Source organism: Mesoplodon bidens (genome assembly GCF_964165515.1).
Source record: "Mesoplodon bidens genome assembly, chromosome: 8".
NCBI lineage: Eukaryota > Metazoa > Chordata > Mammalia > Artiodactyla > Ziphiidae > Mesoplodon > Mesoplodon bidens.
The window spans coordinates 79,006,728-79,022,617 of record NC_138165.1 but is presented as its reverse complement, the minus strand read 5'-3'; the positions used below and the strand labels follow the sequence as shown (position 1 = coordinate 79,022,617).

At 36.7% G+C, this 15,890-nt stretch overlaps 2 protein-coding genes across 5 annotated transcripts in view; one reads left to right on the top strand and one right to left on the bottom strand.

Moving 5' to 3' along the window:
* Positions 1–1,936: 1,936 nt before the first annotated feature.
* NDUFB3 (NADH:ubiquinone oxidoreductase subunit B3) lies at positions 1,937–12,313 on the bottom strand. The gene is made up of 4 exons (XM_081242451.1): positions 12,182–12,313; positions 6,856–6,939; positions 6,106–6,247; positions 1,937–2,224 (listed from the first exon to the last, which is right to left on the bottom strand). The coding sequence occupies exons 3-4, from the start codon at positions 6,243–6,245 to the stop codon at positions 2,068–2,070; spliced, it is 297 nt and encodes a 98-aa protein (XP_081098577.1). The 5' UTR covers positions 6,246–6,247; positions 6,856–6,939; positions 12,182–12,313; the 3' UTR covers positions 1,937–2,067.
* Positions 12,314–12,316: 3 nt separating this feature from the next.
* Positions 12,317–15,890, top strand: part of HYCC2 (hyccin PI4KA lipid kinase complex subunit 2) — a 69,138-nt gene continuing 65,564 nt past the window's right edge. For 2 of the 4 annotated variants that reach the window (XM_081242446.1, XM_081242443.1), the window contains exons 1-2: positions 12,563–12,637; positions 13,442–13,475. The gene's annotated coding sequence lies outside the window, so the exon portion shown is untranslated. Of the gene's footprint in view, positions 12,405–12,562; positions 12,638–13,441; positions 13,476–15,890 lie in introns of those variants that run through there. The other 2 variants (XM_081242444.1, XM_081242445.1) reach the window with 2 other exon arrangements.

Here is a 15,890-nt window from a genome sequence, read left to right as displayed (position 1 = left end):
GCGGCATGTGGGATCTTCCCGGACCAGGGCACGAACCCCTGTCCCCTGCATCGGCAGGCGGACTCTCAACCACTGCGCCACCAGGGAAGCCCCAGGTTATTTACTTCTTTAGTGAGCTTTGGTAGTTTGTCTCATAAGGATGTAGTCAATTTCATCAAAGTTTATTTGCATAAAGTTGCCAATAAATATTATTGTTTCATTGTTGTTTTAATGTCTCTAAGGGATCTGTAACGATCTCTTCTTTCACTACTAGTATTCCTAATTTGTGTCTTTTTTCTCATCAGTCTAGCTAGAGATCAATCTTATTAGCTGCATGTCACAAATTTTGCTATTTGTGTTTTCATTTTATTCAGTTAAAGATATTTTCTAATATACCTAGACTTTTTTGGGCAGGGGTATTTACAAGTGTGCTGCCCAATTTCCAAATACTTGTAGATTTTTCAGATGTTATTTTTAGTATAATTTCTTCATGGTCTAAGAATATACTTTGTGTTGTTTCAATCCTCTTAAACATAGTTTTATGGCCCAGAATATAGTCTGTTGTGGTAAATGTTCCATGTTCATTTGAAAAGAATGCTCTACTGAGCCTGTGCTCTAGAGCCCGTAAGCCACAACTACCGAAGCCTGCGTGCCACAACTACTGAAGCCCACGCGACTACAGCCTGTGCTCTGCAACGAGAAGCCACCGCAATAAGAAGCCCGTGCACTGCAACAAAGAGTAGCCCCCGCTCTCTGCAACTACAGAAAGCCCATGCACAGCAATGAAGACCCCATGCAGCCAAAAATAAATAAATAAACATTAAAAAAAAATCTGGGGACTTCCTTGGTGGTCCAGCCTTCCAATGCAGGGGATGCAGTTTCGATCCCTGGTCAGGGAACTAAAGATCCCACATGCCACGGGGCAACTAAGTTCGTGCGCTGCAACTACTGAGCCTGTGCACTCTAGAGCACATGCACCACAACTAGAGAGACCATGTGCCACAACTACTGAGCCCACACGCTCTGGAGTCTGAACACCACAACTAGAGAGAAGCCCACACACCGCAAGGAAAGATTCCGCATGCTGCAATGAAGATCTCACGTGCTGCAACTAAGACCTGATACAGCCAAATAAATAAATAAATATTGTTAAAAATATTTAAAAAATTAAAAATAAAAATCTGGGGACTTCTTTGGTGGTCCAGTTGTTAAGACTCCATGCTTCCATGGCAGGGGGCACAGGTTCAATCCCTGACTGGGAAACTAAGATCCCACATGCCACAAGGTGCAGCCAAAAAAAAAAAAAAATCTGTTAGAGTACACCTGTGTTCATAGCAGTATTATTCACACAGCTAAAATGTGGAAGTAACCCAAGTGTCCATCAATGAATGACTGGATAAGCAAAATGTGGTATGTACATAAAATGGAATATTATTCAGACTTAAAAAGAAAGGAAATTCTGACCCACGCAACACAGATGAACCTTGAGGACATTATGTGAAGTGAAATGAAATAAGCCAGTCACAAAAAGACAGATTCTGAATGATTCTACTTATATGAGGTACTTAGTCAAAAATCACAGAGACAGAAAGTAGAATGATGGTTGCCAGAGGCTGAGGGGAAGGCAAAATGAGGGGTTACTAATTAATGGGCATAGACTTTCAGTTTTAAAAGATGAAAAGAGTTATGGAGATGGATGGTGGTGGTGATGGTAGCACAACATTATTAATATATTTAATGTCACTGACTGTTCACTTAAAAACAAGATGGCAAATTTTATCACAATTTTAAAAATTAAAAAAAAACTATTAGAACATACCCATTTGTTCAAATATATGCTGGCTGTCTGCTATTTGCAGAATGTACTGCTGCCAGTCCTCAACCCCCCAAGTATTCCAAACCAAATCTGATATGGCTGGAGACACTTTTTTTTTTAAAGAATGACAAAGCAGACTGGTACATGTTCTCTTTATTAAATCTTACTAGTATTCTTTAAGGAACAAACACACAGATGAGTAGGCTACAGTGAAGAAATCTTCTTTTTATAAGAGTTAAGAAGACATTAAAAGATAATTCCAGGTATTATCTTCAGTGATGCTTCTTATCTTTTTTCTGGGACTCCAGGTAATATTCAGCCCCTACAGCTACCACAAATGCAGCAAATCCCCATTTGAATCCTTTTAATAATGCACCAACAAAGGAAACATTATTTGCAAAGCCACCCGTGTATCTCCAAGCTTCATTGCTAGAGGGAAAAAAAGGGGAAAATTATATTCACATATGACTTACATACATTCATTGAGTAAAATATATTTGATTTCATCTTTCTAACAGACTTAAATGCAATCTTCTATAAGATAATCTAAGTGGATCACAATAGGAAACTTTCTTTGACATAAGATAATTAGATCTATATGCCCACATTTCGTACATGAAATACAAGAAAAAACACTTGATGATTTCATATTTCACAGTCATTGTACTCAGGATTTTACAGAATTCTCAAATCCAAGGCTCACCTTGGCCTATTCATCACAGGTCAGTTGTGTAGCTTTGCTCATACTAGTCATTACAGCTTCATGGAAAGAGGAAGTTAAGAGACCTGGGTATTAATCTTTGCTCTGCCATACTAGATACACAACTTAGGCTCGGCAAGTTACTTAACCTGTTGCGGCCTGTTTCTTCTACTCAATAATGATTAATGGTTACTATTTACCTTACAGCGTTATCATAAAGATTAAACAGAGTAATGTATGATGTATTTTGGCACAGAGAGTACATAACACTCGATAATACTATTACTATTCAAGAGGATCATTGATTTTCCCTGTCACAGAAGCCGGAACTTTAGTAGACTAATTTCGTGCTCTGGCAATCATTCTTTTGAGTATCCTGAACAGAGAAGGAAACAAATCAGAGCGCTCTAGTGAAAAGAAGTCTTCTCTCACAGGTAAGGATAAATGAGTGGAAAAAATCATGCTTTAAAGAACAAAACCCATTTAACTCTAAAAATCTGACTTACGAAAGCTAATCAAATCTAATTTAAGACACCAAAACCAGGCAAAGACATTAGAAGGAAACTACAGATGAATATTCTTCATCAACATAGATGCAAATATTCTTAACAAAATTTTAGAAAATTGAATGCAGTAATATTTAAAAGGATAATATATCACGATGAAGTAGGGTTTACCTCAAAAGAATGCAAGATTGGTATAACATCTGAAAATGAATAAAATTAACTCACCATATTAACAGAATAAAAAAAGAGGTGAGCGTCTTAATAGATGTAGAAAAAGCATTTAACAAAATTCAATACCTATTAGTAACAATAACAATAATAATAGTAACTCATAGTAACCCAGGAAGAGAAGAGAAATTCCTCAACTTGATGAAAGGCATCTCTGAACATCCTACAACTAACATTACACTTAATGATGAAAGACTGAATGCTTTCCCCAATTAGGAATAAAGCTAGGATGTTCAAATACACCACTTTTATTCAACATTATACTAGCAGTGTTAGCCCATGCAATAATGCAAGAAAAAGAAATTAAAAGGTTATAGATTGAAAAAAAAAGTAACGTTGTCTTTGTAGACGAAATGATCTTCTATGAAGTAAATTCTAAGGAATCTGTAAGAAACGCCTGCTAGAACTAAAAAGTTAGCAAGGTAACAAGATACAAATTCAATATATAAAAAGCAATTATATTTTTATATATTAGCAATGAACAACTGGAAACTGAAGTTTAAAAATACTGTTTACAATAGCATAAAAATACGGAATAAGTCAGGATAAATTGAACAAAATATGTACAAGACTGTATGAACACTGCTGAGAAAATTAAAGAGGATCTAAACTGTCCATGGACTGGAAGACAATATTGTTAAGACAGCAGTTATCCTCAACTGAGCTAAAGATTCAAGGTGATCCCAATTAAATTCCAAGCAGGCTTTTTATAGAAACTAAAAAGCTCATTCTAAAATTTAAATATAAATACAAGAACTTGGAATAGCTAAAACAATTTTTTTTAAAGTTGGACATCTTAGTTTATACTACCTGATTTGAAGACAGTGTGATATTGACATAAAATAGATATATTGATCAGGGTAACAGAAAATAATCCAGAAATAGACTGTACAGATATTGTCAACTGACTTCTGACAATGGTGTCAAAGTCAATTAATGGGGAAAGACAGTCTTTTAATATATGGTGCTAGAACAAGTGGAGGTCCATATGCAAAAACATTAACCTTCATCCTTACCTCATATGCATAAAAATTAACTCAAATGGATCATATGCCTCAATGTAGGAAAGAACACTATAAAAGCTTCCAGAAGAAGATTAGGAGAAAACCTTAGGATGCAAAAAGCACAAACCATAAAAGAAAAAAATGCTAAATTGGGACTTCAGCAAAATTTAAAACTCTTTTAAAGACATCATTTAAAAAATGAAAAGAGGGACTTCCCTGGTGGAACAGCAGTGAGAATTTGCCTGCCAATGCAGGGGACATGGGTTTGATCCCTGGTCCAGGAAGATCCCACATGCTGCAGAGCAACTAAGCCTGTGCGCCACAACTACTGAGCCTGTGCTCTAGAGCCTGCAAGCTACAACTATTGAGGCTGCGTGCCACAACTACTGAAGCCTGTGCACCTAGAGCCTGTGCTGTGCAACAAGAGAAGCCACCGAAATGAGAAGCCTGCGCACCGCAATGAAGAGTAGCCCCCGCTCACCGCAATTAGAGAAAGCCTGCGTGCAGCCATGAAGACCCAACGCAGCCAAAAATAAACAAACAAACAAACAAACAAATAAATAAACTTATTTTAAAAAAAGAAAATGAAAAGATAAGCCACACTCTGGGAAAAACATTTGCAAAACTTTTATCTGATAAAGAACTTATATTAAAAATATATAGACAACTCATAATTCAATAAAAGACAAACACTCTGATAAATAGAATGGGCAAAAGATCTGAATAAACATTGCACCAAAGAAAATAGACAAATGAGCATATGAAAAGAGTCTCGTGATCTTCATTCTTCATGGAAATGCAAATTAAAACCCAAAGAGATATTACTATCACATTCACCAGAATGGCTAAAATTAAAAGGCTGATAATACTAAGTACTGATGAGGACATTGAGCAATTGAAATTCTCATGCATTGTTGGTGGGAATGCAAAATGGTACAGCCACTTTGTAAAACAGTTTGGCAGTTTTTTATTTAAAAAAATACACTTTTCAAATGATTCAGAAATCCCACTGTTAGGTATTTACCCAAGAGAAATGAAAGCATATGTTCACATACACTTGTACTTGAATGTTTAAAGCAACTTTGCTCATAGTAGCCAAAAACTGGAAACAAGCCAGATGGTCATCAACTGCTGAACAGTAAACAAAATGAGGTATATGCATACATTGGAGTAGTACTCAGCAATAAAAAAGGAAGGAACTGGGCCTCCCTGGTGGCGCAGTGGTTGAGAGTCCGCCTGCGGATGCAGGGGATACGGGTTCGTGCCCCGGTCTGGGAGGATCCCATATGCCGCGGAGCGGCTGGGCCCGTGAGCCATGGCCGCTGGGCCTGCGCGTCCGGAGCCTGTGCTCCGCAACGGGAGAGGCCACGACAGTGAGAGGCCTGCATACCGCAAAAAGAAAGAAAAAAAAAAAAAAAAAAAAAGGAAGGAACTATGGATATAAGTTAACAATGTACATAAGTCTCAAAAGCACTATGATAAGTGAAAGTGGCCAGAAGAAAAGACTAGACTGTATGATTCTAATTGAAAAAGCAGATCAAGGGTTGCCAGGAACCAGGGGCAGGATAGCACTGAGTGCAAAGGATCATCAGGGAACTTTTTGGTATTCTAGAAATATTCTGCACCATGATTGTGGTGGTAGTCATGTAACTGCACACGTAACTGCACACATCTGTCAAAACTCATGGAATGATACACTTAAAGTGGAGTGAATTTTACTATATATAAGTGGTATTTTAATAAAGCTGATTTTAAAACTTAAATGTAAAAGGCCATTTTCAATGATTTTTTAAAAAAGAGAATACATTGAAAAGGAACATAGATACTGCTTCTCTAGGATAAGTTCTATTTAAATTATTTAATTATTCTTACCGGCACCACGGATCCCTTAGCCCTCGTGCAGCCAGCTTCTTCTGGACAGTTTCTAATGGTGTCCCTTCTATACTCCATTGTTTATAATCTGGAAGTTCCATTTTACTATGACCATGTTCATGTCCATGTCCATGGGCCATGTCTACAGGAAAAGATTAATTTAAGGGAGAAATACATATATTGTGGATATCAAATACCCAAGTTTACTATTTATGTTTTAAGGTAAAAATTTAATGTTTTAAAAAGAAAAGCAATATAAATACTTGAAAATTCGAAGCTAAGAAATTTTATAAAACAGTGTCTCTTTACATAACTAGTACCTGTTCACAGTTTGGAAATATACATATGCAAAATATAAAAAAGAAAAATAATCAGTAATCCCATCACTAAGAGATAACCATTTACTATTTGGTTTCTTTCTTCATTATAATAATAGCAAATATTTATCATGCCCTATGTGCCAGGTGCACTATGATAAAGTGCTTTAACTGTCTTGACTCCACATTATTCCTAAAACAACTCTCTGAACTTAAATTACTATTATTATCCCCATTTTATAGATGAAGACAATGAGGCTCCAAGAAAATAAGTAACTTTCTGAAGGCAACAAAAATAGTTAATGGTACCATTGGGTTTTGAACATTGCAGTTTCATTTCAGAGCCCTTGCTCCTAACTTTTAAGCAATACTGTTTCCTTCTTTTCAGTCTTTCATAATGCATGAATATCTATTACAAAAATGTTGTACATACTGCTTTGTTACGTGCTTTCTTCAGATGATTCTTTAAAAATGCGGTGTTACTGTGGTTAATACATATGGATCACGTGAACTTTTTCTGTAAAGAGTCACATAGTAAATATTTTAGGCTTTGTTGGCCAAGAGGTAAAATCAAGGTTATTATGTAGGTACTTTATATAACAGGAGAAAAAACAAATTTCCATAAATATTTATTGATAAAATTCAAAATATAACAACTGAGTATAATTTCTTATAATACAAGTCTTCTGATGAAAAAATACAATTCCTTTTTTGGGGGATAACATTTTGCTTAACTAGGGCTCAAAGTTTAGTGTTCCTTAGTATCAAATTGATTACAAATGTTCATCTGTAAAAACCCTTCTTAACTCATTGGCCACATAAAAACAGGCAATGGGCTGAATTTGGCCAGCAGGCTGTAGTTTGTTAACTCTTTTTTTTTTTTAATAAATAAATAAATAAATTTATTTATTTATTTTTGGCTGCATTGGGTCTTCATTGCTGTGCGCGGGCTTTCTCTAGTTGCGGCGAGAAAGGGCTACTCTTTGTTGCAGTGCGCGGGCTTCTCATTGCAGTGGCTTCTCTTTTTGCAGAGCACAGGCTCTAGGTGCATGGGCTTCAGTAGCTGTGGCTCACGGGCTCCAGAGCGCAGGCTCAGTAGTTGTGGCTCACAGGCTTAACTGCTCCGCGGCATGTGGGATCTTCCTGGACCAGGGCTCGAACCCATGTTCCCTGCATTAGCAGGCGGATTCTTAACCACTGCACCACCAGGGAAGTCCCTAGTTTGCTAACTCTTGACGTAGATCAACAGAGACTTTTTAAAAAAATTTTTATTGAAATATAGTTTATCTACAATGTTGTGTTAGTTTCATGTGTACAGCAAACTGATACAGATATACATATATTAAGTATTCTTTTTTTTTAACATACTCTTCCATTAACAGAGTCCTTAGGACCCCTTTTTAATCGATAAATTTGCTTTAATAAAATATACCCCAATGGGTATATAAAGATTCCAGTTTTCTAGTGTTACTTTTATAGATAATACAAAAATAAACTTGAGCTCAGTCCCCAGTTATATTGTTATGAATTTCAAATTAACAGGGTATGAATTAATAATGCTATACTGTAATTTGTATAAGGTTAGCAGTAGCAATTCTAGAATCACTGCTTTCCAGAAATAAAACCAAACCAAATAATTATTACCATTTTGTCTGCATTTACAACTATAAACAAGTCCAGTAATAAGGCAGGATTCTTACACTGAATTTTAGAAGACAGAGGTAATTATTAGATAGTGTATACTAAAGACACATTATGTGAAGTGCTCATTTCATTAAACAATAGTTCCCAGAATATGGGGGACAAAACTGTACATAGTAATTCTGACAAATTAGCCAACACTTAATATTTTTGTTTATAGACATGTTAAGATATCAAAAAACATTATGTTGATGATTTTCACATTTAAAAGAGAATAAAAATGAACACCTACCAAACACAAGTTAAAACTACAACATTCACAACTTTGAATGAAACATTTAATCCATTATTTCATTATTATTTGGTGGATTCAATAATACAAAGGAAACAAATTATGGTTTCAGATTTCAGTCTGACTTTTGAGATTCAATACATTATCACAAAAGAAAGACTTCTAGAAGCATTTAATTATAATGATAAAGTGTTGTCTTCTTCTAACTATGTTTTCCAAAAAATATTTTTTAAAATAATGTTTCATTCCAAAAATCTTTAGATTACAAGAAAACCCTTATTTTGGCAAATGTCAATTCTCGAACATTAAACGTACTTGAGTATCAATGTACTTGGAAGAGAATACAAAACAAAGGTCAAAAATTTTTGATTAAATAGCTTGATTTTGAAAATGAAAATTGAAATATTACCATGATATGAAAGCTATCTCAAAGTTACAATACTACTATGCTCAAAATATTAAGTAATTTGGAAAATATATCTTTGAAAAAAAAAACCATGAAAGTATACCTATACTTATTTCTCCTAAACAAATTTCCTTTAATAAATTCAATGTATTTTCTCTTCTATCTGATTAAAATATTTCAGTAAGAGTCCCTTCATAGGCATTTACTAAATATTTTAATGACTTTTCAAGAAGAACAAAAAGTTGAACAACACTATTTTTAGGGAAGCTTCATTTTCTCTTAAAAATTATTTCTACTTCAGAATAGCCATAAATCAAACAATGATATCCTGATCACTTGAAGGAAGAGTTTGGAATCCTACTGAAGTGCAGACTTTGGTGCTGTACAGATCTGGCATCAAACCCTGAATGTACCATTAACAGCTGTAAAATCCTGTGCAAATCATTTAAATCTTGCTCAACTTCAGTTTCTTCATATAACATGAGGCTAAAACCTACCTTGCAAGATTGTGAAAATTGGGGAAAACACATTGTGATGATATGCCTTCCACTTTCACAACCAGGTGGTGAGAATGTGATTTAACAAAACCACTGTAAAAAACTGTTTGGTATGTCCTAGAAAAGTTAAACATTTGAATACCTTACGGCCTAGCAATTCCAGTCATAGGTACTGTATATATACTCTAGATCTGCACTGTCCGATATGGTAGACACTAGCTCCCTAAATGTGGCCTATGCAACTGAGGATCTAAAAATTTTTATTTAATTTTAACTAATTTAAATTTCAAAATGGATTTTCAAACCAGTTATTGGAAAATTTTAAAGTGTCTTTGGTACAAACTGGGCATGCAAAGCTGCCTTATCAACTGTAAATTTTATGAAATATAAATGCAGATCAAGTGTTTGCATTTATGGAAACAGCATATTCTGTAAGAGTAAAACATCACTTTTGAAGACAGCATGAAGAAAATGTAAAATATTTCATTAATAACTTTTAATACTGATTACACCTTAAAATTATAATATTTTGAATATATACACTCAGATAAAATCATTATTAAAATTAATTTTGTTTCTTTTTACCTTTTTAAAATTTTTTAAATTTTTTTTATTTTTTTGCATATGAATGTTTATTTATTTTTTCCAGCTTTATTGGAGTATAATTGCTTTACAATGGTATATTAGTTTCTGCTTTATAAAAAAGTGAATCAGTTATACATATACATCTGTTCCCATATCCCTTCCCTCTTGCGTCTCCCTCCTTTTTAATATGGCTACTAGAAATTTTTAAATAACATATTTGGTTTGTATTATATTTGCACTAGACAGCACTGCTCTAGAGAAACTCTTGCATCTGTATAACAGATATATTTTATAATCAACAGGCAGATAGATAGGGACTTCCCTGGTGGCGCAGTGGTTAAGAATCTGTCTGCCAGTGCAGGGGACATGGGTTTGAGCCCTGGTCAGGGAAGATCCCACATGCCGCGCAGCAACTAAGCCCGTGCACCACAACTAATGAGCCTGCGCTTTAGAGTCCGCATGCCACAACTACTGAAGCCTGTGTGCTGCAACTACTGAAGCCCATGCACCTAGAGCCCGCGCTCCACAATAAGAGAAGCCACCACAATGAGAAGCCCACACACAGCAACAAAGAGTAGCCCCGGCTCGCCACAACTGGAGAAAGCCTGCGTGCAGCAATGACGACACAACGCAGCCAAAAAAAAAAAAAAAAAAAGCTAGAGAATCAGGCGGAAAAACTGTTAAAATAAAAATTCAACAAAAATGCCAAACACACAATGAAAAAAAAAATCTTTCTAGCCATATTATTTATGCTAGCCCCAAACTGTAAACAACTCAAATGTCCAACTATGGAATGGATTAATTATGCAATATTACACAATGAAAAACAACATGCAAAAGTATGAATGAATTTCACAAATGTAAGAATGAGCAAGGGGTGAGTTAGAAAAAAATACACACTTTGAATCCCATTTATATAAATGGAAAAACCTAACAATTCATTTTCTAGGAAAAAAGTTTAAGTGAAACAAGTAAATGATTATTACAAGTTAGGATGCTGGTTACCTCTTGCTGGAGGAGAAGGAAACACAGAAACTCATTCAGGGAGCTTCTAAGGCAGTGTTTTTCAACGTATTGTAATTACTGTACCCCAAAGGTGCTTTCTTAAGACCTTTTTTCCCCCTCATCATGTTCTCACCCTACCCCTCCACATGAAAATTTAATACCACAGTTTATGTACTATGGCTCTTTGGAAGGCCACAAACTATTGTATTATCTAAGGGCTTTTTTGCCCTCTCATCCCCACCCAACAAGAACCAGTTTTTACCTCCTTAAAAGGCAATCACCTCTGCTGAGAATGCATATTTAAGTTTTTGGCAATGCTTTATTTCCTAACCTGAGGGGTGGTGATCAAGTGTTTGCTTAATTATAATTCTTAAAAATGTACTTATGTTTTATACAGCCTTCTGTTATGTATACTTCACAATAAAAACTAAAATTAGATAAAGTGACTTAAATCGTGCCAAGGACTCAACAAGAGGTGATTATTTCCCTTTCAGAGCTTTTCAAACAAGAACAGCAAGGAAATAAGTTCAACAAGGAAAGAACATGTAATCATGAATTTTTTTTCATCTCCTTCTATCTACCTATGTTTGGAGTGAACCTACAAGTTTGTTGGATATCAACCTCCACTAACGGGAGCTGGCTCTAGTGCAGGAACAGTGTTGGCATACTTTCCCTAAGAAGGAAATAAAAGGGAAATGCCGCTTACACTATATGTAATTTCACAGTTTACCGAAGACTTTGAAGTATATATCCCAATTTCTCCTCATTTAAAAAACTGTACCATAAGAACATTAGAAAATAAAAGACAAATTAACTGTTTTCCCCTTTAGTGTCCCTTCCAGTCCCTGTATCCGCGTATATGCAATTGAATAGTAATCACACGAAAAACTGATGTTACTTTGTACCCTTTTAACATTGTGTCATAAACTTTCATACCAGAAAAATCTTATTTAAAACTGTACTATACATGCTCGTGAGGTAGGCATTACAAGTATTCCTATTTTATAAATTTTCGATTTGAGTGCGGTTGTGCCTTCATTCGACTCAAAGATAAACCAAAAAACACGGGGCGGGGGGTGTTGCGGGTGACGCAGGAGGAAAAAAAGCATCTGGACTTAACCACCACAGTGATCCTCACAGCATCCTTCTACAACCACCCCTCACTACTCCAGGACTTCATAGTTCTCTCCTGCTAGTTCTTCGATCTCCTTCCCTCTTGAGCTACTCATTCTCATCATCCTTCTCTATTTAGTCTCTCCTTTTCGACAATCCCCGGAGTAGAGTCTCATTCTCATTCCCGATCAAGAGATCTACCACCAGCTCCCCTGTTTACCTGACAGCAATCTGACCTCTCAGGACACTCAAGATTCAACGCACCAGCCGGAGGCAACCGGAAACGGAAGTTGTCACCTCGAGTACCTTACGGCAGGAAAGCAGAGGAGAAATTTAACATTCTGGTCCTGGGTCACTGATTCCTGGACCAGGTGGAGGTGACATGAAGGAGGCTGGAAGTGGACATTTTCCCCGCACATCTGTGCATCCGGAGTCTGACCGAGGTAAGAGAAACCGTGGAGGACAGAGGGAGGGGAAGAAGCGACGTGGTCCTTCCTAGGAGACCGGAATCTTTAGACTCAGCACAGGGGGAGGGCCGCGGGCATACTGCTGCCAATCAGCGGTGCTGTTGTTGGAGCGTGGAATCACCCAATGGGAGGGCCGATTGTTGCGCTGCAGTTGGCAGGCTGCTGCGGGAGGCGGTGGCGGTAAGAAGCCGGAGGCAGAGGGGTGACAGGTAGGCGGCGGCGCTATCTCTGGGGGACGCGGAGTGCCAGATAGGGGGGATTTTCTTCTTCTCCGGCTACAGGAACTATAGAGGGGATCTGCCGAGGGTGGTCTGGGAAGGCGGTAGCCGGGGAGTTGGGTGTTGGTGGTTTCGGAACCTCTAGGAGACCAGCTAGCAGCTTGGGAGGGTCGTGAGGAGAAGGCAGCCGAGGCGGATGGAGGCTGAGCCCTGCTGGGCGACGTAGGGGCCTCAGGCGTGGGGGGCTGCGGTGGCGCCGGCGGAGACGGGAGAGAGGCCGGAGCAAGACGGCGTCGTGAGGGCTGGAAGAATTCCTTGCACGGAGCTCCGAGAGAGAAGAGGACGCGCGGCATTGCAGGCACCTGAGAGAAATCCTAGGGCTTGCTTCTTCTTAGGGCCGTTTCTCAGGGTGGGAACGGAGGAAGCGGAGAAGAAAGATATTTATTGGCGGCCAGATCCTTGAAAGTCTTCGTAGCTGTATATTATGTAACCCTTGGCCGTTATTTACCCAAACAATCAGGTTGCCCCTCCTGGAAGAGGAGGTCTTGCAATCTCTTGATGTGTGAGGATAGTTCTTTCGTTTGTTTGACTGTTTTGTACCCCGGCAGGCTCTGTGGGCGAAGAAGCATGAAGGATAGAGTAGTCACGAAGAGCTTATCCCAAATATGGACTTGGGTTGAGAGATGTGTTAGTCTGAGATGAACGTGGCCAGGTTCACGTTCTGTAGTTCGTGAATTTATTTGTTTTGAGGGTCAAGGCTGACTACAAATCTTTTTTTTTTCTTTTAATCTTCAGGAAAGTGGAGACCCTCAAAAATCTATAGTAGGAGGTAAGTGCAAGTTGGAAAATGACTAGAAGATTAGTTGGTAGATTTTTTTACCCCCTAAATATTGTGGGTGTTAGAGACTGTGAAAATTAGGTGGTGGTCTGATTTTGGTGGGGGGAGAGTCGTCTTTTTAAGCAATTTGCTCTATGAGTCTGAGAAACCAGTTTGAATTATTTATTTCTTAGGTTTAAAAAGTATGTTCTGTGAACCTCTCCGGTAGAGGTAAAATGTATTTACAGACATAATTAATTGTAGATTCTCCTGTTTTTTCTAAGTTTTTATAATTCATTATTTGCACAATGAAATACAGAATTAAAATAGGAATTCCATTCAGTGTGTATTATGGAATGACAGACTACGTTAAAAACTTGATTTTATAGCTCACTGGAAAGCAGTTTTAAAGGAAGTGTTATAAATTTCTAAAATGTGAGCTGATGGAAATGTTGCCTTTAGCTTAGAAGATAAAGACTCATGTAGTATTTATTAGCAAGTGTATCATTTTCCTGAGCTTATTTTAATACTGCATGTCAGAAAAACTTTCTAAAATGTGATTTTGTTTTCTATTATTGATAATTTATATTAGTGTATCCCAGAAACTAAATTGAAAAAAGTTTTTTTTCCACATGTCATTTGGTAAAGAGAGCTGGATCATTAGAGTTTGTTTTGAAATATTTAGCATACTGAGATGTTTATCAGCGTTTCAGATAAAAATTTTGATACTTGGTGTTTCATTCTTGGTCGTTTTATCTTTTGGCAAGAATAATACTCTCAGTCCAAAGAACAGTTCTGCTTCTGTTTTAGGTGCAGTTCTGTAGTGTGAGTACCTGTGAACAAATCTCTGCTTTCATGCAGGGTATATGTGTCCCTGTGTGTGTATGTATGTGTTTCTTCTTATTATGTAACCAGCCTACTAGAGTTGTCTTAGAGAACTAATGGCTGATTTTGAATGGCCAGTAGGTGTCCTTGTAGAATGCAATAAAGTTGAACATTGAGTAGGAAATTACCAAGTGATTTAAGGAATGCTAGTCCAAACTAGAATATAATAATAATTGGCTGATTATTTATACATCATTAGAAATTCTCTTTTCTGATACACTTCAGTATTGTTTATAAGGAATTTGAAACAATGACTGTAAAGAAGTATAAGTGTTTGCCCTAAAATGGGCTTTGAAAGCTTGTTTTTTAATCCAACTCTTAAGCTATCTTGACATGCGATATGGATTTAGGATTATTTGATTGTTTTTTAATACAGTTTTGTCATCTTATTGTAGTTTATTAGGGTCTAGAATGGTTAAGATTTTCAGCTTGACTGAATTTTGTAATAGAAAAACCAATGCTACATAATGAAAAACTAAAATGATAAAACATGGGCAGAAAGTCTCCAAACAAATTAACAGCTGCACAAAATAATACTTTGTTATTGTTCTTTTAATGCTTTGTTATGTTCTTTTAAAGAATAGAGGAATTTTTGTCTTTCTTTTTCTGTGGCTTAGTTTTTTTGATGTCCCAAATAGCTTCTTTTTACATTTTTATCTGACTGGTAGACAGTGTGCTTTTCTCAGGATGATGAACTGAACATTTGTCATTGTCTAAAATATATAATGGATTCTGGAGGGAGCTGGCACAGAAAGATTAGGGCTGCTATTAGTACAGCCCCTTACCTGCAGAGCTTTCTGCTGTTCTCTTATCACTGTGTAGCTCTGCTCGTTTTGCCTGCTGTTGATACAATGTTAAAAAATAGAGTTGGACCTAATTCAGGTATTCTCCATAAAAGTGAGTGACTCCAAGAGAGTTACATGTGTATCAGAATAATCTAGGAGTTAAAAAAAAAAGGCACACATGCATATCCGTTATATCATCTCCACTTCCCTGCAGAATCTTAGTGGTAGGGGGAATATGAAGGGAGGCAGATATATTTTGAAGGAAAAAAAATTCTCTGGATGATATGGTTTATGACGGGCTTCTACTTGAGAATCATTGATCTAATTCAAGGCTCTCACACTGTGGTGTGAACCAGAACAGTAGTTTTAGCTTGAGAAAAAGGGCTTCTAAATCTATCAATATATTATAGCTCAATAAATTTTCACCATTTAATGTCATAGCTGGGATGATGGATTTTCTAATCAGGAGCTAAAGTTGCGAGAAATAAAAATTGTGCTGAATGTTTTGGTTGGGATTACTTTTTACTTGGCACTTAGCTGCTTTACATAAACCAAGCTAATTTCTTTCATAATTCAGACCTGTGCTTTGCACAGATATTTACTTGTACCTGTTCTCTCAATGTCTCTGAAAGCTATCTAGTACTAAATTAAACTAGAATTGGAAGTTTTCTTGATAGAAGGTTTTTTTTGCAGTATTGCTATGATATGATGAAGGTATACATTTATCTTTTTGTAAACAAATAATATATATTAAAAA

Excerpts from the sequence above, each read along its gene's own strand:
- NDUFB3 (XM_081242451.1), bottom strand. The coding sequence starts at position 6,245 with ATGGCCCATGGACATGGACATGAACATGGTCATAGTAAAATGGAACTT. Across the intron at positions 2,225-6,105 it reads CTAAGGGATCCGTGGTGCCG|CAATGAAGCTTGGAGATACA; the intron begins GTAAGAATAATT and ends TTTTCCCTCTAG.